General features: G+C 43.2%; 1 protein-coding gene across 1 annotated transcript in view; it reads right to left on the reverse strand.

The window, feature by feature from the left end:
• The window catches only part of EFNA3 (ephrin A3), a 64,942-nt gene extending 45,985 nt beyond the window's left edge, over nucleotides 1-18,957 (reverse strand). Inside the window, exon 1 of the mRNA XM_063439423.1 lies at nucleotides 18,855-18,957. Within this exon, the coding sequence (XP_063295493.1) occupies nucleotides 18,855-18,949 (95 nt within the window). The 5' untranslated portion in view covers nucleotides 18,950-18,957. The remainder of the gene's footprint in view (nucleotides 1-18,854) is intronic.
• Nucleotides 18,958-27,190: the final 8,233 nt, after the last annotated feature.

The raw sequence follows: 27,190 nt of genomic DNA on the forward strand, positions 1-27,190 counted from the left end.
TTGATAGAGAGATTACACCTTTTTTTTTTATTTAAGTCAGGTTTTTTTTAATGCAAATTGGTAAAAAAAAACAAAAAAAAACTAAATAAAATAGCTTGTGTGTCGTTTGAAGGTTTAATTAGGTTGAAGCCTTAGAGAGCAATCCTTTAGGACTTTACGGAGTTATTTCAACAACAGGATTTTTCCGACTTCGTGATTTAAAGAGATTCACTCACTCATCCAAGTGCTCTGTGCCTGCTACCCCCTCCTAACTAGCAGCCCCCCTGTGATGTTACAGTCCCATTATTACCTCAAAGCGCTACACATGAAAACCAGAATAACATTTTGTTAGGACAACTGTCAATATTTATCTACGTCTGAGCTTGCAAGCAACATATTACAGATAATCAGATAGTAATACACACGGATGTAGAAATTGTATATGGAAGGGTAGTTTATAGATTCCCGCAGAAAAGTATCTTTACACAAAAGGTAATGAGCCTTAAAAAGGACCATAACATGTTACTAATAGAACGGAAAAAACAAACCTATGTAAAATCACAACATATCAAGAAACAATGATGTCTGATGGGAAAAAAAATGTGAACTACAACTCCCCCCCCCACCCCCGATGATCCTTTTTTTCGATCCCTTCCCAACTCATTGCATAAACTTTGATAATGTAATAATTGATAATGTAATAATAATGTAATAATTTTTCTATAAACTTTTAAAATTATTTAATAGTTTTGAAAGATTTAGATTTTTAATTTTTTTTTTAAAGCATTTAAAAAGCTTGCCCAAAATATTACATTGAGGCCAGAATCTTTAAAGAACAATACCATTAATTCCCCCCAGTGTCAGCCATAACCAACCAAGATAATTGTGATATTTTGCAAATCCGTTACATCTAAGTCTGTCATTAATTAAACTACAGAGAAACATGTCCTAGCTGCACAAACACTTTTTCCCCAGACACTTCAAGAAAAATTCACAATTTTGTATTTCAATTTCATGAAATTAACAGATATGCATAATGCAAAATAGGGCCTACTTTGTGTTGTGTTGTGTTCAAGACCACTTATAGAAAAAAAATGCAGACCTTTGAGAAATGGTGCAGCAAGAAGACGCTGTCACTCAAAGACTATTGAAAGACACCATGTTCTTGCTGGACACATAGTACATAGCCATCGTTTGTCATTGCACATATGCACAGAGATCTGAGGAGGATCCCATGGTCTTCTCCATAGATCCCCATTATTGCACTCTTGTGTATGCTCTTTAACCGGCTGAAGCGGAGGACGCGACAAAGTCATCCCCGAAGACAGAATGCATAGCTCCCTTCCCAGTAATCAGCCAATGTACCACCACGGCAAGCATTCACGTCACCTAGGACCTACACACCTCAACTCCTATAGATAGATCAATTCTCCATCCAGTCAACTGAATCCTTCTCTCCTGCCTTCACCACTTGAGTGCATATATTCAGTAACATGAGCTCAGTGGGAGTGCAGGAGAGAGAGGAGAAGGCAAAAAGGACTATACCCATGGAACAATTACCACTAGAACTGTATATACTGCAAGGAGAATGATCATAACAGGAAGTTGTCCATCCACCAGGAGAATACCATGCCAATGAGTGGCTTCTTTCCATTAGAAGTGTGTACAAGTGGAGTTTAGGCTACCCAATTCACCGCAATCCAGGGGTGCAAAAAGTATGACTGGTCCCCCAACAGTACATGTCTCCCAACCATATATACCAGTACGCGCTTTCCTATTACACAGCACAAGAGACCCATTTTCTCAGATCTGCTTAGTCTGACTTTGCCCCAGATCCACATCAGATGATAAACCAGTTTGGTAGATAAAAGGAGATGTGTCGATACATTTCTTCTTCCCAGCACGATCCAGATCTGCACTTGGCCTCAGCACTGCTCCTCATTCACACTTACTGTCCTCTCAACCTCCCCCATTGCAAGAGTACATGGATCGATTTATCAATCAGAGAAGTGCTGAAAGACCCAGTAGCAGGAATAATTACTCAGCGCCTGTATTAACCAACGGGACGCACGAAGAATTAGCTGAGAGGTCATTTGTATTCTAGGCAAACAGCTGGAGAAATGAGAGCAATCTGAGACCCTGTTCCATTAACCCAGCCTCACCCATACAATAATATGAGAGGTTCCCCAGCACCTCTTCAATCACACTGCCCATTCATCTTCTTGGATTGCAGGCAGGACTCTCGAAAATAATTATAATAATATTATTAGTTTGTTATTTTCAGCCGCCTCCCCCCCAATAAATGATCATACTAGGCTTGCTGTAGAAACACCTACAGAGAGCTGTGTCCCAGCCCAACAGCTCAAATGTTTTGCAATCTCTAGAAACACCATCACTATGAACTGCCAGGGAGTTTATGGACAGTGTGCTTAGTGCTGCCTGCAAAATGAATGAATGCATATTCTGCTTTTATAGGAGAACTGTCACTTTTCTGGAAATTGCAACATTCAATAAAACATTGATCATACCTTATAACTTGTACCTTTTGCCATGTGATACTGTGGTGAAGTGCTTTGTTTATGCTACTAACTGGTGTAGGACTCAACAATCAGGGAAGAGATCTCTAACCTCTCTACCTCCCCTTCCAATACATCACCCAACCCCACTCACTCCACTGTTCTATGCTCATTCGCACCTTCTACAACGAAAGAGGTTTCTGCTCTGCTCTGGTCCCACCACCTATTCCCTCGTTCCTATTCACTCATATCTCATCCGCACCTTGTCTCCCTCTCACTAAAATTTTCAATCTCTCCCTTTCCTCCGGCACATTTCTTTCACCCTTCAAGCATGCAACTGTAACCCCAATTCTGAAAAAGCCCAGCCTTGACCCCAACTCCCCATCCGACTACTTCCTTATATCACTACTGCCATTTGCCTCCAAGATCCTTGAGAGAGTTGTGTATGTGAGATTGACAGACTTCCTCGAATCCAACTCTCCGCTTCAGTCTGGATTCTGCGCTAGTCATTCTGTTGAAACAGCTGTGACCAAAGTATCCAACGATTTAATCGCTGCTAAAACTCGCGGCCATTACTCTATCCTAATTCTCCTTGATCTTTCTGCTGCCTTTGACACGGCTGATCATCAACAGCTTCTTCGCATTCTCCGGAATCTCGGTCTACGGGATACTGCTCTCTAGGTGCTCCTCCTACCTCTCCCAGAGCATTTTCTGTGTTTATTTCTCTGCCTCTTCTCCCCAACCCCTCTCTGTTGGCGTTCCCCAAGGTTCTGTCCTTGGTCTCCTACTGTTCTCCATCTATACTGCCTCCCTTGGTAAACTCATCAGCTCCTTTGGCTTCCGTTATAATTTATATGTAAATGACACACACATCTACCTGTCCTCTCCTGATCTCTCCCCGCCAATATTGACTTGTGTCTCTGACTGCCTCTCCACGATTTCCAACTGGATGGCTGCTCACTTCCTTTAACGCAACCTGTCCAAAACAGAACTTTTGGTCTTTCTTCCCTCAAGTGTTGCTACTTCCGTGTCTCCCTCCCTATTTTAACCAGTAATTTTTTTTTTATTTGGTATATAAAATTCTTAACAATTTAGAGTATAAACTTTAAATATACTATAAACTCCTTAAATGACTGAATTTACGCAGAGCACTTGCACAGGTGTTTTTGTAGGAGTTCCTTTGATTTCATTATAGAAACACTATAGCGTTAAGAATATAAATGTGTTTTCCTAATGCTATAGTGCCCTAGTCACCATTTTTGTGAGTGGGCCCACTAGTACAAGGGTTAAAATGATGAGTATATTTACCTTTTCAACTCATAGCGCTGGTCTCCGACCTACAGCTCCGCCTCTTTGGCTGAGTTCAACGAGATGATCTCAGCCAATCCAAAGCTTTCCCATATTAAAGAGCACATGCTAAGTAGAGGGTCTCTATGATTGAAAAGGTCAGTATGACAGCCACCAGAGGGAATTTAACCCTGCAATGAAAAGATTTCCGATCCTGCAGAAAGTCAATACTTTCACCTTTCAATCATTTTCTTTTAACATTTATATTACAGATTTGAGTATGCTTTCTTGGTGCTGACTGCCAAGTGCAAAGGAAAGGGCTTATAACAAGGGCTGACAGGCAGCTAAGATGGGGGCACCCCGTTGTTGTGGATTTCTAAAATTAATTTTATCTTTCACATGTCCCAAACATCTTTGTTAAATGAAGAGGATAAGTAAACCTACTAAAAACCCAGGGAAGTGACAGTTTCCCTTTAAGAAAAACCGTGTCTTTGACATATTTATTATTAAAGTGCATTGATGTAAAAACATGTTATTTTTATTTTTTGCCATATACACTGTCATGCCTATTGTAATACTGGATGGTTACTCTTTTCCATTTCCAAGTTTCCCTTCCCTTCCTACCCCCAATACAATGTTTATATTCTTGTTGTTATACAAATATGTAAAACTTTAATAAAAATATTTGAAAAGAAAAACCGTATCCTCGATCTCTTTTTCAACTAAAGTTCAGTGATGGAGGTGCACAGCCCTTCTTGAACTAAAAAAGTACAATTGACAAATTCAGAATAAATTATAGGACAAAGAAAAAAAAGGATGTACTTGTGCGACAGCTGTGCCACTCAGTATAGAAATTGTATTTAATTATGGTTATTGAATTTTGCTTTAGAGTAGGCATTTTGGCTATAGTACATTGCAGCTCTGCAATCCCCTGTAATAGGAGTTATCTGCACTGCACAAAAAAACATAATGATAGAAGTAAACATTTCAGTTTGTGTCCTATTGGTTTTTATATATAATGGCCATTCTGACATCTTTATACAAACGGTACAGACGCAGAGACATAAATAGAACCAGGTGCGTCAGTCAGTCAGGGAGATAGTGGCTCTGTACACTGTATGGGGGGTGGGTGTATATATATATTTATATATATATATATATATATGTGTGTATTTGGTGTACAGTAAGGAAGCTGAAGACCTTTTTCAGAAGTTGAAGCTTATTACTAGTAACTTTTATGAAGATGCACAATGCCAAAAAAAAAGAAAAAAAAAAGAAATATCAGGTAGACAGCAAATCTTGACTTCTGCTGTGATGGAATGTGGCGGAAATGAATCCCATTTATTTACCCTGCCTTGTGTCAGCAGTACGGGCTGCTGGTGGTGGTGTACTTGGGTGGGGAGTTTTCTCGGATCGCACTGGGTTCTGTGAAAACAACTGAGTATCATGTGAGTGAAAACCAGTTGTTGTTGCGGAGTGTAAGCATTGCTATTCAGCCACCATCTACTCAACTTTAAAATAAATGCATTTGTCAACTCAATTTGCTTCCTCGTGTACACAACAGTGACTGGTTTACTCCAAATTCCAGCACGTACACAGATTTAAAATAGAAAAAAAATGGGGTAATTTTTCAATTATAGGGACTGTCCAAATGCAAAGTAAATAAAAACACTGATTAGTAGATATATCCCCAACGATAAAATACATAATTAAATGCATGCATTTTTTTTCATTTGGGGTACATCTACTATACAGTGTTTTTATTTACTTTGCATTTGGGCAGCCCCTATAATTGAAAAATCTGGGGGGAACTTAAATCCCTAAAAGAATCTTCCCAGCACCTTGTTGAGTCAATGCTATGAAGAATTGCTGCTCTGGAGGTAAAAGGGGCCCCTCTACTAGTACTTGGTAACTGTACCTAACAAAGCAGCAACTGAAGTGTTTATATGTATTTAGAGGGGGGGGGGGGGGGGGATAAAAAACAAATTACCAAGTATATAAAACAAATTCTACAATGCTCCGTCATAGGCTATTATTTAGGTAAGCTTGTATTAAAGAGGGATATTCTTTGCCATTATATGGTAACTCCAACTCGTCCAAAATGAACACAAAGCACTAGAGGGGATAAATTGCTCTCTTTTGATACACAGATGTTTTGAATTCCAGGAACGCCGAGCGCAATGAATGGACCAGTCTGAAGGGCCTTTTTAAGAGTGTTCTTGATGTGCAGTCATTTAAAGGGAAATGATAATAAAAGCCCATCTTGCCTTGAAGCTGGAAGAAAGGGGCTGAAAGCAGCCAGTGACTGATAACTTCAGCTGAACAGAAAGGATTGCCTCCCCCTTCCCGCATCATTATTTCACAGGACGCCGGATTAACGGAGTACGATTTTACGCTGGAGCAAAGAATAGATTTAGGACGCACCCCAAAATAAAACCTTCCTTTCAATTTAAGTTTCATAAAACTCACGGATCCTGCTGAGAGAGTCTTGTGGATCGCGGCACTCTGCAAATTTCTAGGTCATGGCAGATTAACATGGCTGCGGGGCGGGCAGAGCCTCACGGGCCTATTGAATTTTTCAATCATTATAAAGAAGGAATAAGACAATCTCACAAGATTTCACATCAGAACAAACATTTTTTTATAAAGTGTGCATTCCCCTCATCTCTAGAACAGGTGTTTAGAGCTACAACATTTAAAAGACTTCTACAATTCTAGAAGCGTAAAAATTAGAGATGAAAGAATGTATTACGTCTAAACTCTGAACTGGAAAAGTACAATCTGATTGGCAGAGAGTCATATTTACCAGCTGGAAAATATCCAGAATAGAAAACACCTTTCTAACTGTGTGAGATTTTATTCCACAGATAAACAGATCACAGTTATTTGATTTCACTAAAACGGTAGTGAATTAAAAGCCGAATGGCTAAAATTTCATCAGCAGTGTTTGAGAATGAATCCAAACCAGGTATGTTTGCTTAAATGTTTCCACCTGGATTTCAATTCAAAAGTTTAGTGAATAACGTGTCCTGGTTATTCAGAGAATTTGGTACTGACTGAAACACAAATTTTAGCCCAAAAGCACTACACGGCGAAATATGTTGGAGCTTTATAAATAATTATAAAAACAGCCTGCCTGAAAATTTTTTGTAGGATCTGCTGCTATGGTCTAAATATTTGAAATTCACTTTTTAGTAAATAACCCTGAATGAGGTTTATCCACTCAACAGCAACTTATAAATATGTATATTCTGGGCTGAAAATACCCATTTAAATCATTTCTACCAGTGATCTGACTATTAGAAGTCTTCAATTGGAGAAGAATTTAATTTGTGGCTCAAGTTTATTATTGTTTTGGTAATAAAGAAACGATAGCTAGAAGCCTCTCGATCAAACTTCTCCATCTCTTTACAAATTACTTTCCTTATTCAATGTTTATCACTATAAATATGCATTTACTAACCCCACAGCAGATTTTCAAGAGTAAAAAGTATTTAACCGTAAAAATGTGAACATTTTATATGCAACCATGGGGCCTCAAGCTCCCTGGAGGAGCCCCCATGCCCTCCTATGTAACAATACTAATAGGGTGCCCCTAATCCCCCGGGTGAGTGTTAACAGGGGTGGCTGACAAGCTTGTGAAAAGGTTTAAGAAACAATCCTTTTTTGGGGGCAAAAAGTATCCAGCAGTGTTTCTGCTATTAGCCCTGAACTTGCTGGCTGTACAAAGGTCCCAACCGATCATTAATGTTTCACTAAGCCCTCTTCTTCAATGGGGTTTATTGAGACAGGGAGGCCAGGAGGTGTTCCCACCTCATTCTGCACAGGATTCTGTAAGAATGTTTCTTCCACTTTGCTTAACTGGGTAACATTCAAAACTAACCCTCCCGAACACCACCACTGAATCCCACAATTCCTCTGGAGGGCATGAAATTTCTCTATTGAGAGGTAGGATCTTGTGCTAATGTACCCCATGCCGAGCAATTTACCTAAATCCGTCTCGGTTCCCACCCTTTAGGTCTCTGGGGGCAGTGGCAATCTGCGTGGGAATCTGTGAGGACAGGGTGTTTTCACAGACAAATTATGCTCTCTTCAAGGCTAATGAACACAGCAACCATGAGTACGGCCCACCAGACAGGAAGCGCTGTCACATGATGGAACTAGGATGCCAGTTCCCATCACTCAGTAACTCCTAAACCAGAATTTTACACAATAAGGATATGATGGATCCGGTAAGGAATATGGCATCCAACAAGGTCTACCAATCCCCTAAATTGAATAGAATATTTTATCCTTGTTGTATGACTTCTACTTTACATTACCGCTAAACGTATTTTCTATAAAATCTCTTTGCACTACACGCTCATTCTTATTGATATTGAAAATTCTACAAGTAAAGATTATACAACAGTTACATACCCACGTGTGTCTGCACAGACCAATTCCCCGCTGCTCCCCCCCACCACCAGTGTTAAACTGTTTTTAATGCAAAATAAAATAATTAGCCTGAGCAGCAACTGGTGGCTGTGACTGAATGGGAGTGTCAGCTGACCTCTTGAAGCCTATCAGAACGCTCATTGCTGGTATGACGGAGTATGGTTTAAAGGAAGTGTATCATTTTTTCCTCAGTCATACCCCCAGTATGAGCTAGGGACCCTTATTTAGCGTTAAACGGCTCAAAAATGGTTTAACAATAAATGGAAGGATAGAATCAGGGGACTCCAGCCACTATAACCAATTCAATGAGATAAAATTGTTATAGTGAGTACACGGTCCCTTTAATGATACAGTAACTATCTCTTTAATATATTTTTACAGACTACATTAATCTAATAGAGCGTAGACTATCAAACTCCCCATCATGGGATCTCATACAGAAACAGGGTACTTTAAAAAAAACTGCCTTACAAACATGGCTCAAAAACACCATTTAGGTTATATCCTTACTAGCCAACCATACAGCAGCATCCTATACCCCAAAACAGAAGTCTCATTGCTGTGTTTCACGATCGTATTTAAGCTAAACGCTCTCTCCCGCGTCACCTTCCTACCATTAAGTCAATGTCAAGTTTGAACCCCTTCAAACATTGCACTCTACAAACATTGTTAAATTAAGTGAATCTAATCCAATCTGCACTTCCTCCCCTTCCTACAGGTTATCCATATCCCCTTAGTCTGCATGATTAGTGTAGCTTATATAAAGTAAAAGTTGCTACATACAGTGTATACACTGATGTGGACCATCAGATTACCATGAGACTGTGCAGTTGTTAGCACCTCCACTACCTCAAGGTCTTCGTGGATTCTCCCCTCCAATAATGCAGTATCTGGTGGCCAACCATAATGCACAACGAGACTCCCAGCCATTTATAACCTCATGGGACACCGACCGGATCAGGCATGCATATTGTGTGTGCTAGATGCTATTGAATGAGTGTGACAGGGGAAGTTAGAGAAATGTGACACAAAGTGCTCAGTGGGCTCTTTATGCATAATAGATTTATTGTAGGTTTTACATACATTATGGGTGCAATGGGCGTGCTCTTACATATACTGGGTGCAATGTGGGTGCTGGAAATGATTGGGTCTAACGTGGGAGCTCCTGCTATTAATCCACACAAATGCAAAGTGTTATATGGGTGTCATGGACACTGTGTTACATGTACAGCGAGGGCGAGTGGTGGGTGACAAGTGGTACAGGTTATCTGAATCCAAAAAACGTGTATGAAATTAGTGAAATTCTGAAGAACAGCATTCCATAGATATAAACACCGCAGTAAACCAGAAAAATGGCTTCTGATAGAACAAAATTGGCCCATCTAGTTATTACAAAGCTACAGAATAGCCATATACACATAGCAAGCATTCTTAAAATGCCTTTACTGTGCTAGCCATTCTTACCTACAGGTATTAACTATTACAGCATACATACAATACCACCAAGGCTTCATCATATATTGAGCTCACTCAACCTTTAAGAGATGTAAATATTAATATGTACACTTCCAGCTGAGTTCGCTCAGGTTTAGCGAATTATAAATACTTGTTTGCATTAGAAAGGCAGTGTCAGAGGACACCACGTGCACCTTTCCATAGCTGAGCTCTATCCCTGGTGACTCCAGGAGCCCCTTCACGGTTTAACCGAGGCTCTTATCTCCTGCTTCACCCTGTCCCCAGTGACACAATTATATATAACAGCCGCAGAACTAGATCACAAGCCAGGAGATGGATAGTAACTGGGAACAGGCACAGCTGCTTCAGAGAGACCACAAAGCGTGCTTTTACTTCTGAGAGCTGTGCGAGCTTCACATTTATCTAAATAACGCGTGTACACAGCGACAGCAGAGCGTGCGCCTACTACTGAGAGCTGTGCAAGCTTTCCATTATCTCAATAACGTGTGCACCCAGCGACAGGAGTGCGTGCGCTTACAACCGATAGCTGTGCAAGCCTCAAAATGTATTTAAATAATGCGTGTACAAACCAGCAGGGCTACGTGGGAATGTGTACTCCTATTTATTTATATAAGGAATGCATCCATTGCCTGGAAGAAGAGAATACCGATTTTACCACTGAGACCGGGACCAATAAGTTATACGATTGCTGGAGAACTCCAAAGTGTAGTGCCCAGGAAGAACATTCAGTACCCAGTTCTCAAATAATTGTTTTCAGAGCCTATTGTCAGATTGATCCAGATCCAGGAATCCCAAATACCCTGTTGAGAATGCACATGATTTGAACAACAATGAGAAGTGACTGGCACTATGATGATCAGTAAAGAGTTGCTAACTTGGTCTCTAATTGGGTTAATTATTTGTAGTTACCCCCATAGCCCAAATGATCCAGCCCCCCCCCCCCCCCCCCCCCCGCACATTATCAATGCCTGCCTCGTACTTTCAGAACACAAAGCAAGTAAGGATCAGCTAAAACATACTGGTGCCTGACTCCAACGCCCATCACCCATGTTTTGCTCTTACTCTCCTTCCCTCCCCTCCCCTCCCCTCCATGACTCCTACTTAATATTATTATTGGTATTTATAATTGCGCCAAATTATTCCGCAGCGCCAATATTATGAAAGGACGAAATTTAACAATAAATGAGACATTTACAAAATGATGCAGGAACAATAGGTAGATGAGGACCCTGCCCAAATGAGATTGCGGTCTAGAGTCCTTGCCGGTTGCAAATCTGACTCATATGTCCAATCTAATCTACATATTAGCACCTCCTGGATTCAAATGAATGACGCTGACTGAAATACTAGCTAGACAAATATTTCTAGGGAGGCAACAAACTGTTAGGAGAGTATAAGAACCACTTTCTTTACTAGAGACGTGAGTGATGAGAATCAAGCAGAAAAAAAAAAAAAAGATTGCTGTGGATTGAGCCTTTTAAGGTTGGTGTTTTGATCAAGAATATTATTTGTATCCCAATTGTACAGCGCTACAGAATCTGATGGCGCTATATAAATAATAATATTACACACGAAAAAAAAAAAAAGGGTAAAAAAAAAAAAAAAACACACCCATGCCTTTTTCCACAATTACACCAATAACATTTGAACAAGATACAATGTAGGGTTTCTCATTAAAGTGTGAATTATGGAGGAATAAGAGTGAAACTGCAATTTTGAAGCCAATAAATCCAGCCTGGAAAATAGGTGAGAGAAGAAATTTGGCTCAACATTAACAAACCCATTGTCAAATTCTCCTAACTAACTTAGATATTGCCTTAAGTAGCAGTTCATTTCTATAATAAACTAATTAAAAAAAAAACAAAAAAAAACGGACAGTTTATAGATAATAGGTGGTGTAAAAGGAGAGGACTGGAGGGGAGAGGGGAGGAAGGCAGATATTTTGTTTTAAGTTTTTCGGAACGTATGAATATACATTATTAGTATTGGAAAATGTACTATTGTGTATTGTTTGTTTTTTGTATGAAAAATAAAAAGGAATAAAACATGAATCTCAAAATCCTTCTAGTTCCCAGTTTACAGAATAACCCCAAGTAATTCTGGAATACAATGCAAGGCCAGACCCATGCTAGAGGCAACTGTGTTTCTGTCTTCACCCCCAAGGGGCCTATAGTCACAGGACAGGCTCCAGCTGGTCTCAGGTCACAACCTGGCCAGTGAATTACTCGGACTAAATAACATCACAGGGAAGAAGATATCTTGGCCAGAAGGAATAGGCCCATCACCATGAGGACAGGATAATCACACACATTGACTGTGTCAGCCCAAGGGGAAATAAAACTGTAAATGAGTAATTATAAAGACACACATGTTATCTATATACCTGATAAAAGACTTCTAGCAGTCACAGGCCCCTCTGACCTCTCTCTCTGTGCAGCCTCAGACTTAATTAACGCTCCGTTAACATATAGGTGACCATCACAAGGAAATAGGCGTTGGGTAACAGAAGAGTGTCCAAAAGCTAGGCAGCAGCCCCCAGGATCAACCTAATTATATCTGAGAACCCAGGGAAGCGGTCTATATTAAGGTTTTGTGCCCGCAGTGACACTCCACAGCCTTCCTCTTGGGGCTCTTCAAACACCGTTGGCAAGAAATGAAATGGACAGAAACAGAACACACTGCACTCAGACACAATAACTGAGACATCTGATAATGGACATTTACATCTCACAAACAAAACGCAGCTTTTTCTGCAAAAATAAATCTACACTACATGCAATTGTAGCCGTATAAATAGTAATTACACTACAAGCGCCAATCGTTATACGAATTACACCATGTATCAGTCTGTGACCATTCATTTATGGTTCACGCATCAGTGTCTGTCTTACATACAGCCACCATTGTATAAATAAAGTTATACTACAGGCAACGACCTCTCCGTAGAGTTATACAACACTCAGCCACCATTGTATAAATAAAGTTAGACCACATACAACGACCTCTCCATAGAGTTATACAACACTCAGCCACCATTGTATAAATAAAGTTATACTACATGCAACAACCTCTCCATAGAGTTATACAACACTCAGCCACCATTGTATAAATAAAGTTATACTACATGCAACGACCTCTCCATAGAGTTATACAACACTCAGCCACCATTGTATAAATAAAGTTAGACCACATGCAACGACCTCTCCACAGAGTTATACAACACTCAGCCACCATTGTTTAATAAAGTTATACTACATGCTACAACCTCTCCATAGAGTTATACAACACTCAGCCACCATTGTATAAACAAAGTTATACTACATGCAACGACCTCTCCATAGAGTTATACAACACTCAGCCACCATTGTATAAAGTTATACTACACACAGCTGTGTACGTATAAATGTATTGCACCATGCAGTTTCTGAATAAAGGCAGCCTACAAGCGGCCCTGTCTGTGAATGTACAGGTGTATTTGTATAAATATTACGCTACACAACAGGTATAAAATGAAGTAGAGCGAGACATCTCTGTTTAATGTTACAGCGGTCTTTTCCACGAATAGTCTCACTATACACGGTTCCACAACTAAAAGCAGCTGTCCGAGTAAACGTACAACGCACACAAATCTTTCTATGTAGATATTACACAGCCCAATGCCGAGTTACTACACACATCCATCGCTGTATACATTACATGCAGTCATCTTCATATACAGATATTCCTGCAGGTGTCATCACTGTATAAAGAGAGTTAGACAGCAACCTGCAGCTCGATAAAAGTTACACATTCTACAAGTGCTAGATAGAATATTACAATAATACGTAGCAGTAAATTCAAATGCAGATTTTATTTAACAAACTAAGCAAACGTGGGTGCTTGTGGGATCAAACAAAATCGCTAAAGTAGCAATCAGGAACCTGGAAATCACTAAATATTTGCAAACAAGACTTATTGCACATTTGGCAAATATAAACTGGGTGCCTGTCATTTACTTCTGGCTCCACAGTTACATCCGATGCCGCTGTAAAGAAATGATAAAAAAAAATACACCCGATATGATGTCATAAAAACAAAACTACCAACAGACTGTATGTTTATCTGAGCAGCGTCCACATCTACTGATTGTTCCTGTATCATTTTGGAATTGTCCCATTTATTGTTAAATTTCCCACCTCCATAATAGTGTAAAGCGCTGCAGAATAAACTGGCGCTATACAAGTACCGGTAATAAGAATTACATTTTATTATGCCGTATAAATAAAGTTACACTGCGCACAGCTGTCCCTGTATAATTAAAGTGACACTGGGCGCTGTCTGCCCTGATTAAAGCGTTACATTGCTTTATAAATAAAGTTACAAAGTGTGTGGCTTATACGGTTTAAGGGTAATTTCTAGAAGAAAAAAATAAATAAATAAAAATCACCAGGTATTACCAGTATATAAAATGACACATTACTCTGCTGTATTAGTAAAGTTACAACATTCATTTCGATATTAAATCGGATAGATTAATAGTTACGCAGAGTACAGCTACCGTATAGAGTTACATATTACTAGTATATGAAGTTACACATGGACAGCACTGATAATACAATTACACATTGCTTTGCTGTGTAGAATAAACTATATGTCATCATACTGTAGAAATAGTTACGCAGTGCTCTTCTGACACAGTATAAGTTATGTTACAATAAACTACCCTTGCAATAAGAAAAATATGAGCCGAATTGTTACTGATGTAAAATGGAAGTCTTGGGCAGGATAAGGTTAGGAATGTGGCACACTATAAGGGCCAAATGTTATTTTTAGTTTTTGGTTGGTTTGTTTTTTGTTTTTTTTTGTAAGTGGATTTCTCCCTTTAATCAATTTTCCTTACACCCAGTATCTGCTTGAATATGATCATGACAAAACACATAGATCCCACCAGCACTGCCAGCCAACCAGCCTCTCGGAGTATGGAGTGTGTACATTATTTCCTCTAGACAGGTACACTGCTTTGGCTTTGTGAAACCCCAAATCAAATATCTCCCTGAAAGAAACCCTGGAAAATGAGCTTGCCGAGATCTGTGCTCTCCTAGGAAATAACCTGTCTGTGCCGAGATTTACTCCTGACACATCGATCCCTGTATCCCTGCAGGTCTTATATCCAGTGCTCAGCCACACAGGAACGTTAAAAATACTCCCTTAAAAATCCTATAGAAATTTGTCGCTTTGAATGCCTTTTTTGTCCCTTTGAAAGCCCTTTTTTGCCCAGTTATCTCCGGTACAATAAAAAGGACATTTTACGAGGTATCAACATGGCTTTACATTTACCCCAAAATGGAGCAGAACCAGGGCCATGCGCCAAGTGCTAACACCACTAAGACTGCTCACTAATAGCACGATTATGGTCTGTCCTATTAAAATCGAGGTGAAATTAAATCATAAATATTATTTCCTTATGTAAACTGCCCCTTCTCATTAACAGTAAAATACACAAAATAGTGACAAAGAATGAATATATATATTATGAGAAATAAAATGTTTTTCCATTTTATTGTGAAAGAATTACAGACACATTCCCGGTAATGTGTTTATTTGTTTCTAAAAGCTGGGCTTCATTCTCTACCCTTTATATCCCTATATCAGGTTGAGTCACAGATCTCCTATTAGTGATTACATGGAGAGTAAACTGCACATCCACCAACTCACGTCTGTCCTCGAACAGAAGCTATGTGAGGATCGGACTTTCAATCACATGCGCCCGAGTGGTGCTATGGTGGCATCACGCCAGCCGCTCTGGCCAACATATTGTTACCATCCAGATCCCCGAGGACAGGATTTATTCAATGGACCTTTTTCTATACTCTACCAGTCTCTACTGCTGAGACGGGACAATTGACAAACAGTGCATCTAATCACACAACAAGACATTTTAGAATCCAAGGATAAAGGTCGAGAAAATAATAAGCATTACTAATAAGGATAACGAAATACCAGTTTGTCTAAAATAAAATGCGGCATTTCCCATTATAATAAAAAAATATATAAATAATAGTAAAATATGGAAAAGGTATGATAGGGAGAGGTTCGTTGAAGTAAGACCCCAGAGATAATGGGCGGTATAAAGCAGACATTTTACGCATTGGTTTGCCACCTTCCGGATTGGAATTATCTGGTAGAATTTCTTTGTAATGTGTGATCCTGCGCAATGGGAGGAACCATAGAACAAATTACAATCTCCGTCATAAAGGGAAGTACCAATAGTTATGTGCACGCCTACTGGGCTCCTGCGCAAGGGATGGTACAAGGGAGTGTTACTACCCTGCTGTAGAAGGTGGGCTGAGTGTTGACACAACGTTGTGGCGACAGCATCCTTCTGTTACAAAGATATGAACAGGTACACTGTAAAATCCTCACCAGAAGAACGCCAACAGCATTATTTCACAAAATGGTGCAGTCATAAACAAGGGGACAAAAAAAGTGGTTTTTTTTTGTTTTGTTTTTTTAAAAAGGACGGGGAGCACATTTATCTCCCAAATTTTGCCACCCTCTCTTATTATGAAATTGAAGTATCGAATGTTACTACGCATTAAAAAAAAATAAAAAAATACAAAATCTGGCTAATTGTCAGGAGAGACAAGTCTGAACAAGTGACAGATTTATACAGAATTTATAGTAGTTATCAAAAACAGGAGAGATTCGGTATTTTACAAGAACAGACAGGAAGCATCTCTCAAAGCATGCTATCTCAGCACCCCAAGCACATAAGGAGATCCCAGTAAATGTTCTTCCATTCCATCTCGGCACGGAGGTACAGCTGGTCCTTTTTAATTCCGTTTCCCTAGGGAATCCAGTAATGAAAAAACCCGGCTAAGTGATTCTTGATACATACAGGACATGCTGGCAATAAAACGAATTGCACGGTATGCTAGGATAATGACACCCAGGAAGGGGGGTACACGTCCCGCCATGCTGCGGATGTTAAACTCCTGATTATTACACGGAAAACGAAGAATGATAAATGTAGCTTGTGCAAGTACAGATGTTCCACATGCACCCGGACACGTTCTGCAGATGCCCCGTATTAAATTCAGATACCTAATTAATAACCACAATTCCTCTGTGCCAGCCCCAGGCTGATGTGTGATTTATCTCGGTGTAAGACTAGATTTTGACTTCACAGGGTACTCTACCCGGCAGATTAGATGAGGCGAGGAATTTCTCACGACACAGCCAATTCACTAGTAACTTCACAACATCTGATGGCAGCTAAGGCCGCGATGAAAAACACACGGGTGTATAATTTGACAGACGGCTGGGGGTGTCACAAGACGTGTTATACTAGTACTCAGTGTGTAGAATAATACAGAACGAAGGGCCCCTCGCTGCAAAGTCATGAATATGCAGTCTCATTCCTGCGTACTTGTATGTCACTTTGATTTACACCAAGATAGCTTATGCATCCCTCCATGTTTAAATGGGCGCTCTATGTTATCGCTACAACAGCCCCATACCACACAAGGACATATGTTTTTGGTATTAGCTGACACACCAGCGTGTGTATGCTTATTTTAAGGCATACCCCCTCTGCTGGCGAGGCAGTAGGGCATATGTATCACAAATGAGACATACTGAGGCGAATGTTATCCCCCCAAAGAGAGTGACGCTCTAGGTCATATGCCCCCTACTGGTGACCCTTGGTCTTACTCTCTCACGTCAATGGCATTCTACGGCATGTATGCCCCCCACTATCACCATGGTAGGGTATGTGTAAGCTCCTTGCTGTCAGTACACTAAAATGTGTGCGCCCCCTACTGTCACTATGCTAGAATGCACAACAAGAACAACTCACTGTGACTGTCACAACTTGCACACACCAGCCCACTGCAGCATGATTACTATATCTGACATCTCAGCTGACTTCAATGAAGCAGAAATAAACGACCCCATCTTGTACAGTTGATCTAATAATTTCAGTCTAAAATAAAATGTTAAAATCAGACTATAAAAAACAAATAAAAATACTACCCATTGCATTTCTCATACACATTTAACTCCACATTTTCAAATCACACTGATGTGCAGCCCTGATGCCTCTGGTTTTGTAGGCAAACACTCAAATAAATCCAGACCTGTCTGCTCCGCAAAAACAGGCACTTTGCTCTGCAGCACCCCCACACAATGTTCTGCACTAAGAACCTTGATTTAAAACAGACAAGGCTCTGCAAATTCACTGAATTTACACTGCAGTTATCCAATTAATCACAGTACAGGCTGATCTGCACTCACATTTAAACAGGACCACATTTCCTACATTTAAACAAATCTTAACACTGCTCCACATAAAATCTCTTTCAATAGCTCCCTCCGCAGACCTTTGTTTTCTATAAAACACTCCCCTCAAATCAAATCATTTCAGAGCAGCCTACAAAAAAATAGCTTTCAATAGCTCACCCCTTTATAAAACACACAAACTCTTTTACAATTCTACTCCCCAATATACAAATCTCATTCAAAGCAGCCCTCACTAGAAAAATAAGCAAACTGCTTTCAGCACAGCCTCAATAAAGAAACATTCTGCAAAGTGATTCCATGTAAATGCAGCTCTAGCATAGCAGCCCCCATTAAATACAGCTCTTGCCCTGCTACCTCCCCCTCCTCCAAAGTAACCACAGCTCATATTACCCTCTCTTGCCCTGTCTCCCTCCTCCAGTCCCAGCTCTTGCCCCTGTACCCCCCTCCAGTCCCTGCTCTTGCCCCTGTACCCCCTCCAGTTCCAGCTCTTGCCCAGTTACCCCCTCCAGTCCCAGCTCTTGCCCAGTTACCCCCCTCCAGTCCCAGCTCTTGCCCAGTTACCCCCCTCCAGTCCCAGCTCTTGCCCAGTTACCCCCCTCCAGTCCCAGCTCTTGCCCAGTTAACCCCCTCCAGTCCCAGCTCTTGCCCAGTTAACCCCCTCCAGTCCCAGCTCTTGCCCAGTTACCCCCCCCCATTCCCAGCTCTTGCCCAGTTACCCCCCTCCAGACCCAGATCTTGCCCCTGTACCCCCCCTCCAGTACCAGATCTTGCCCCTGTACCCCCCCTCCAGTCTCATCTCTTGCCCAGTTACCCCCTCCAGTCCCAGATCTCCCCCCTCCCTCTATAAATCCCCCGATGTCCCCCCCGGTCCGGACTCACTGGTAGTTGGAGCTGTTCCAGTGCACGGCATGCCGGTTGGCTCCGGTCCCCGGGAGCAGGGAGAGCAGAGGGAGCAGCAGTGATAACAGAGCCATCCTGGAAACTGCACCGAGCACCTACTGACTGAGCAGAGCGCCCGGCTCGGCCCCGCCCACAGCCCGCCCACCACACACTCTATCACTGTCACCGACCGAGCCCGGGCTCCGCTAGGACACGCCCACACACCGCAGGCTCCGCCCACTAACCACAGAAAGAATCGACACCGAGCGGGAGCGCGCTGCCAGGCCACGCCCAAAGCTGGCTCCGCGTGCACATACATACAGGCACCTGTACACTACCTCCCCCCCCCCCCACTACACAGAACCTCCAACACCAACACTGCCTTCCACTACACAGGATCCCCCAAACTCTGCCCCCCACTACACAGGACCTCCAACACCAACACTGCCTTCCACTACACAGGATCCCCCAAACCCTGCCCCCCACTACACAGAACCTCCAACACCAACACTGCCCCCACTACACAGGATCCCCCAAACCCTGCCCCCCACTACACAGAACCTCCAACACCAACACTGCCCCCACTACACAGGATCCCCCAAACCCTGCCCCCCACTACACAGGACCTCCAACACCAACACTTCCCCCACTACACAGGATCCCCCAAACCCTGCCCCCCACTACACAGGACCTCCAACACCAACACTGCCCCCACTACACAGGATCCCCCAAACCCTGCCCCCCACTACACAGGACCTCCAAATCCAACACTGCCTCCACTACACAGGATCCCCCAAACCCTGCCCCCCACTACACAGGACCTCCAACACCAACACTTCCCCCACTACACAGGATCCCCCAAACCCTGCCCCCCACTACACAGAACCTCCAACACCAACACTTCCCCCACTACACAGGATCCCCCAAACCCTGCCCCCCACTACACAGAACCTCCAACACCAACACTGCCCCCAGTACACAGGATCCCCCAAACCCTGCCCCCCACTACACAGAACCTCCAACACCAACACTGCCCCCACTACACAGGATCCCCCAAACCCTGCCCCCCACTACACAGAACCTCCAACACCAACACTGCCCCCACTACACAGGATCCCCCAAACCCTGCCCCCCACTACATAGAACCTCCAACACCAACACTGCCCCCACTACACAGGATCCCCCAAACCCTGCCCCCCACTACACAGGACCTCCAACACCAACACTTCCCCCACTACACAGGATCCCCCAAACCCTGCCCCCCACTACACAGGACCTCCAACACCAACACTGCCCCCACTACACAGGATCCCCCAAACCCTGCCCCCCACTACACAGGACCTCCAACACCAACACTGCCCCCACTACACAGGATCCCCCAAACCCTGCCCCCCACTACACAGGACCTCCAACACCAACACTGCCCCCACTACACAGGATCCCCCAAACCCTGCCCCCCACTACACAGGACCTCCAACACCAACACTGCCCCCACTACACAGGATCCCCCAAACCCTGCCCCCCACTACACAGGACCTCCAACACCAACACTGCCCCCACTACACAGGATCCCCCAAACCCTGCCCCCCACTACACAGAATCTACAACACCAACACTGCCCCCACTACACAGAACCTCCAACACCAACACTGCCTTCCACTACACAGGATCCCCCAAACCCTGCCCCCCACTACACAGAACCTCCAACACCAACACTGCCTTCCACTACACAGGATCCCCCAAACCCTGCCCCCCACTACACAGAACCTCCAACACCAACACTGCCCCCACTACATAGAACCTCCAACACCAACACTGCCTTCCACTACACAGGATCCCCCAAACCCTGCCCCCCACTACACAGAACCTCCAACACCAACACTGCCTTCGACTACACAGGATCCCCCCAAACCCTGCCCCCCACTACACAGAACCTCCAACACCAACACTGCCCCCACTACACAGGATCCCCCAAACCCTGCCCCCCCCCCACTACACAGAACCTCCAACACCAACACTGCCTTCCACTACACAGGATCCCCCAAACCCTGCCCCCCACTACACATAACCTCCAACACCAACACTGCCTTCCACCACACAGGATCCCCCAAACCCTGCCCCCCACTACACAGTACCTCCAACACCAACACTGCCCCCACTACACAGAACCTCCAACACCAACACTGCCTTACACTACACATGATCCCCCAAACCCTGCCCCCCACTACATAGAACCTCCAACACCAACACTGCCCCCACTACACAGGATCCCCCAAACCCTGCCCCCACTACACAGGATCCCCCAAACCCTGCCCCCACTACACAGGATCCCTCAAACCCTGCCCCCCACTACACAGAACCTCCAACACCAACACTGCCTTCCACTACACAGGATCCCCCAAACCCTGACCCCCACTACACAGGACCTCCAACACCAACACTGCCCCCACTACACAGGACCTCCTACACTGCCCCCACTACACAGGACCTCCAACACCAACACTGCCCCCACTACACAGGACCTCCAACAATGCCTTCCACTACACAGGACCTCCAACACCAACACTGCCCCCACTACACAGGACCTCCAACACTGCCCCCACTACACAGGACCTCCAACACTGCCCCCACTACACAGGACCTCCAACATCAACACTGCCCCTACTACACAGGACCTCCAACACTGCCCCCACTACACAGGACCTCCAACACCAACACTGCCCCCACTACACAGGACCTCCAACAATGCCTTCCACTACACAGGACCTCCAACACCAACACTGCCCCCACTACACAGGACCTCCAACACTGCCCCCACTACACAGGACCTCCAACATCAACACTGCCCCCCACTACACAGGACCTCCAACACCAACACTGCCGCCACTACACAGGACCTCTAACACTGCCCCCATTACACAGGACCTCCAACACCAACACTGCCCCCACTACACAGGACCTCCAACACCAACACTGCCCCTACTACATAGGACCTCCAACACTGCCCCCACTACATAGGACCTCCAACACCAGCACTGCCCCCACTGCACAGAACCCCTCTATACACTGCCACACACTACGTTGAATCCCCTGTACCATGCCACTATACACAGGAATCACTACATCCAGCAACAGACCTGCCACACACTGCACTGTACCCCCCTAAAACCTGCCATACACTGCACTGATAAATATCCACAATTCCAGTACCGTCCCACCAGCAATGAAACAGAGTCCTCTACCCCCTCCCTCCCCCAACAGGTAAACTACAGAGGACCCCATACACCCTGACACTTTACTGCTAGACATACACCCACTCTACTACACCACACTATATTTAACAATGTGAGAGATACCTCCCACCCTAGCTGCGCCCCTCTATGGGCTGACTCTACAGCCATTTTACTCCTCACACGCACTATACCCAGCACAGGAACTGAACTTCTCCCCTCAGCAATTATTCACAGCAAAAACCCTTACCCACTATACCCAGAATAAAAAACACACATTGCCCTTTACAGTTACAATGCATGTCACAAAAAGAGAGAAGCCACCATCACTACATAAAACATGCCCCGTGACAGATTTATCGTGTGAAATCTTGGCTAAATCCGTTCATGGGTATCAACCCTGTGCTAATTTGCGATTTCTCAGCTACTGAGCTCTGAAAAGAGAAGATTTCAGGGCTAGTGTAAAATGGATGCCACAGAACCTAGCCCAGCAACAAGCAGACACATAGCACCAGCTTCATGTAAATCCTATATAGTAGATTAACCCTGTGCAGAATGCCAGGGACTGCCTGTCACACACAGCCGCAGAAACAGGCTGCAGATTAACAATAGGGCTATTTCTATGTTGATGAGAGCACCTCTCATGCTGAGCAGGAATATTGTACATTAAATTGTTTTATCGCCTGACTCATAATGGGATAGAAAGGTCAGGAACCAGACAATCCTGCAAATCACACACCTGCAGAACAAATACAAGCTACCCCAATAAAGGCTTGGAAAGGTAGGCCAAGAGACCACCAATAGCCTCAAAGGGTGGACACATTATAAGCAATAACTTGTAGATTGTACACGTCTTTTCGTCTTGGTTTAGTCGATATCATTTTGGAATTACCTGCTGTTTTATTTGCCCTTTGTAAAACTGTAACGCGGCACTAAAACAGGTTGGCAATATATAAATGATAACTCATTTCAATATGGGGTGTAGAATTGAAATGAAAAGAGAATCTGCTTTGCACACAATCAATCCCTATTGATAGTTTACTAATGCCCGCGTCTAGTAACTTTGATTTGCCCAGTTCCCAGTGCCATGCAATACCCAATGTGATCCGTATAATCTAGGGGCCCAGAGTTTTACAGCATACAGAAATGGCTCCCACGGAATTCGCAGATCAGCAATACAGTCTGGTAAAAAATTCTGGAAAAAAAAAAAAGATATAAGCAATTAACAGCCATAAATCAGATTTACAAGACGCACTGTGCAATAGTGTACTAAGCATTATATCTGAGCTGTGCTTTCATTTAGATGATGTATGTGAAATTACGTGTATGTATGTATATGCATGTGGAATTGCATGTATGTAAATATGTATGTGTATTTAAAAATGTATGTATGTGGAATTCTAAAAGTAAAGACTTATTTACTGCTGGGTCACCATTTGTACCATCATGCAAAATATTTATGTGATTAAATTAAAGGTGTCAAATTTGGCAATGCACAGCAATGATCCATACAACAAATTGATAAAATATCTAAGTATCAATTAGTAATGGAATAAAATATGAAAACACCTTATTTTTGTATATTGAAAGGCCAAACCTCTTAGCCTGTTTTGCATACTTTGTCGTATGTTAAAGACCTGCCTGTTAGAGAAAATGATATAGAACCACAGATACTATAAAATACACATAAGTTGTCCTTTTTTAATTTCCCAAAGTATTGACCCCCTTCAATTCCCCTAGACAGTAAGCTCTTTCGAGCAGGGTCTTCATCAGCCTACTGTTTTTGTAACATTTTGTAATTGTCTCTCTCTCCTCCTCCTTTATAATATAGTAAAGCGCTGCGGAATAAATTGGCATTATATAAATGCTAATAATAATAAGTTATATAAGGCGGTTACCAATCCCAAGAAAGTGAGGAGTCCGTCACTAATGAAATTCGGGCATAGGCAACCTTCGGCACTGGAGATGTTTTGGACTACACCTCCCATGATGCTTTGTCAGCATTATGTGTGTAAGAGCATTATGGGGGATGCAGTCTACAACATCTGGAGTGCCAAAGGTTGCCTATCCCTGAAATAGGTTGTTAGATGGACATATTTACATGGTTATCCACTAAAGTGTTAAATGTCATAGATGTAAATCTAATATTTTAGGCCAATAAACCAAATTAAAAGCACTGATAATTTAGATTTTTTTTTTTTTTTTGTGAATATCATTTTTATTATTTTCATCGTTCCGTCGTAGAGAGCATTGAGACTCGCAGGTCTCCAGATTGAGTTACATTTAAAAGTAAGGTATCATCATCTGATCGGGCTCGCAGGCCCACACTGTTGTCGGACTCGCAGGTCCCTTGTATCAGTTCTTATGCATTTCTGACAATACCCGCTTTGGAGCGTGATATAATTGAGGACGACCCCAGTACCAATGTCCTTCAGTGTGTAAGAGTATAGAGTAGTGCGTAAATTGCTGAGGTAAGTTGAGTGTGGTCCGTGTGCTACAGTCATTAGAAAGAAGTAAGACTTAGTATCTGGATCACCTGTCCCATTCTTCCCCTCTATGGTTCAGTTCTTGCCCCTTAGACACTCGTACCATTAGGGGACAGAATGAAGTGATGGTGCAGAGGTTTGGTTGACTTGTTTGTAACTGGGGTTGTGTTTCTGATTAATTGGGGGTTCATGGTTATCTGTGTGATCCTCCGTTCGGGGCTCAGAGATCCCCTATAGGGGTTGGTGCAGTCAAGAGGGTTGGGGTAGGTGTGCAGCGTAGGTCATTGGGGTGGGAAGGGAGAGGTTAGTCGGGAAAGGAAGGGGGTTCGGGTGGGTCTGCTGTCTGCCGTCTCCTGTCGTCTGGGGTGCGAGTTCTGGGTCTTATCTGTCTGTGCCATGGTGTCCGTCAGTTCTAAGTCTCTGTTGGAATCCTTCTTTTGCTGTCTCAAGGATCCAATGCGTCTATATGTCCATGTAGGTCGTAAGGGTCGAGTTAGCAGTCATTGTCAGTTCCTCTATTTTCCTGAGGTCTTCCATTTGGCCAAACCAGGTTAATAGCGGGGGTGTAACGCCTTTTTTTCCAGAATTGGGGAAGTACTTGTTTGGCTACATTAAGTATTCTTATGGTTATGGATTTTTTGTACTTAGAGTGGGGAACAGCTGTGTGGTGTAGGAGCATTGCTGCCGGTTCCAGGGGGGGGCGGCGCGTCCGAGAATTTCTTTAGAATTGTATGTATCCCCTCCCAATATGTTTTGATCTTCTCACAGTCCCACCAGATGTGTTTTATGGTCCCCTCCTCCCGTTCACATCTCCAGCAGAGTTTGGAGTGGTTTGGGTCTATCTGGTGTAGGAGGTGCGGTGTCCTATACCATTGCGTTAGTAATTTGTAAGCTGTCTCTTGCGTTTTACTATGTGTTGAACAGTGGTGTGTGGGGTAGCAGATTGATTCCCACTCTGTGTCTGTGAGTGTGATGTGAAGGGCCGCCTCCCATTTTCCCATGAATAGGGGTGTTTCGGATGGGGTTTCTGTTTGCAGCATGGAGTATTGGAAGGATATTCCATGTGGGAGCGGGTCCGGGTGTGCGCTGACCGCTTCTAGTGTGGTCTGATCTCTAGTGAGTGCTGATCCCTGTGGCAGTGTAAGGATGAAGTTGACCAGTTGGGTGTATCTAAATTGGTGCATGAAGGTCGGGGGTGTCTCTCCAAGCAAGTCTGTTCGTTTTTTACATTTTCCTGCCTGGAGGATGTGGTGTAGGCGTGGTGTTGTGCCTGGGAGGATGCTTTTAAGGGCCATTGGGTCTAGTCCCGGGGGGAAGTCGGCATTGTGTGTCAGTGGTAGGAAGGGAGATGGGTATGGCGATATGTTTCCATTCCTCGATGCCCTCTTCCACACTCTCAGGGTGTGCTTTGTGTATACGGACATCACCCCCCTCTCGGCCGTGTCTCGGCCCCAGGGTAGTCCAGTGAGCGGTCTGCCCGCTTCCGACTCCTCTACCGTTTTCCAGAGTTTATGTACGTTGTCCTTCGACCATTCTATTATCCTCTGTAAGTGTGTAGCCACATAGTGTCTAGGGTCGGTATCGGGTGTTTAGTTAAATACTCCCGGACGGATTCGCGAAGGTGAATTTTCGCCAATTCGGTTAGCGGTTGCGGAAGTGTGTACAGCTGAGTAGTAAGTGCAGATAGTGCTCAGGATGTCTTTCGGGAGATGATGTAGGTTCCCCTGTTTGTCTCTGATCCTGTCAATGTACGTGTGTTGCCTCTGTTTTTTCAGCATTGCGGCTAGGAGCTTGCCGCTCTTGTTCCCATGTAGGGTGAAGAAGGCCTTATGTCTGATCGCGTCCTTGTGGTGTTTGGTGTGTAGTAGTGTGGATAGTTCCCGCCTCAGTTGTAGGAGTTGGGTTTGGTGTGTGCGGTCTGGGGTCTGTTTGTTTTGTTCGTCTATCTCGTGTATGTCGGCCGACAGGTCAGTTAGCCGAGCTTCGGCTTGTTTCTTCAATATAGGATAATTTAGATTTTTTATTTTTATTTTTAAACTTTTTGTTTTCCATTTTGGCCTTAAATTTTAAATTAATTTAGAGTTTTTGAATTGCAAATAATATACACTTTAGTAGTGAACAATGCACAAAAATAAATGTAAAAAAAGATAGATATGTACAGCGCTACGGAGCTTGTTGGCGCTATATAAATAATAAAATAATAAATAGATAATACACACAAGGGGAGCTGCTGAGTTTTTTTTTTCATTTGTAAACAGGTTAATTTCTTTTAATTAGTAAAAAATCTATGCCCACCATAGCATTATAGATATTCCTGCAAAGTAAATCTATTTATTGTTTGTCAAAATAAAGTGGTAAATGGTGAGTCACCTGGCAGGGCTGGGGGTTAAATGACTGGAAAAAAAGATGGATTATTTCCTAGGAAGACCAGTCACACAGCAAAGTGAAGTCCAGCAGCTGCAATAACACCAAACACAAACAGCCACTTCTGTCACACTATGATGGATTTTACGGGTCACTTTAAATTCACGCTGTGGATGGATGGTCGGTGGCACCTGGGTCAGGTCGGCCCCCATTAAATTAAGTGGCTCAGTCAAGTGTCCAAGTCACAGGGATGTCT

Source organism: Pelobates fuscus, chromosome 13 (assembly GCF_036172605.1).
Source record: "Pelobates fuscus isolate aPelFus1 chromosome 13, aPelFus1.pri, whole genome shotgun sequence".
Classification (NCBI taxonomy): domain Eukaryota; kingdom Metazoa; phylum Chordata; class Amphibia; order Anura; family Pelobatidae; genus Pelobates; species Pelobates fuscus.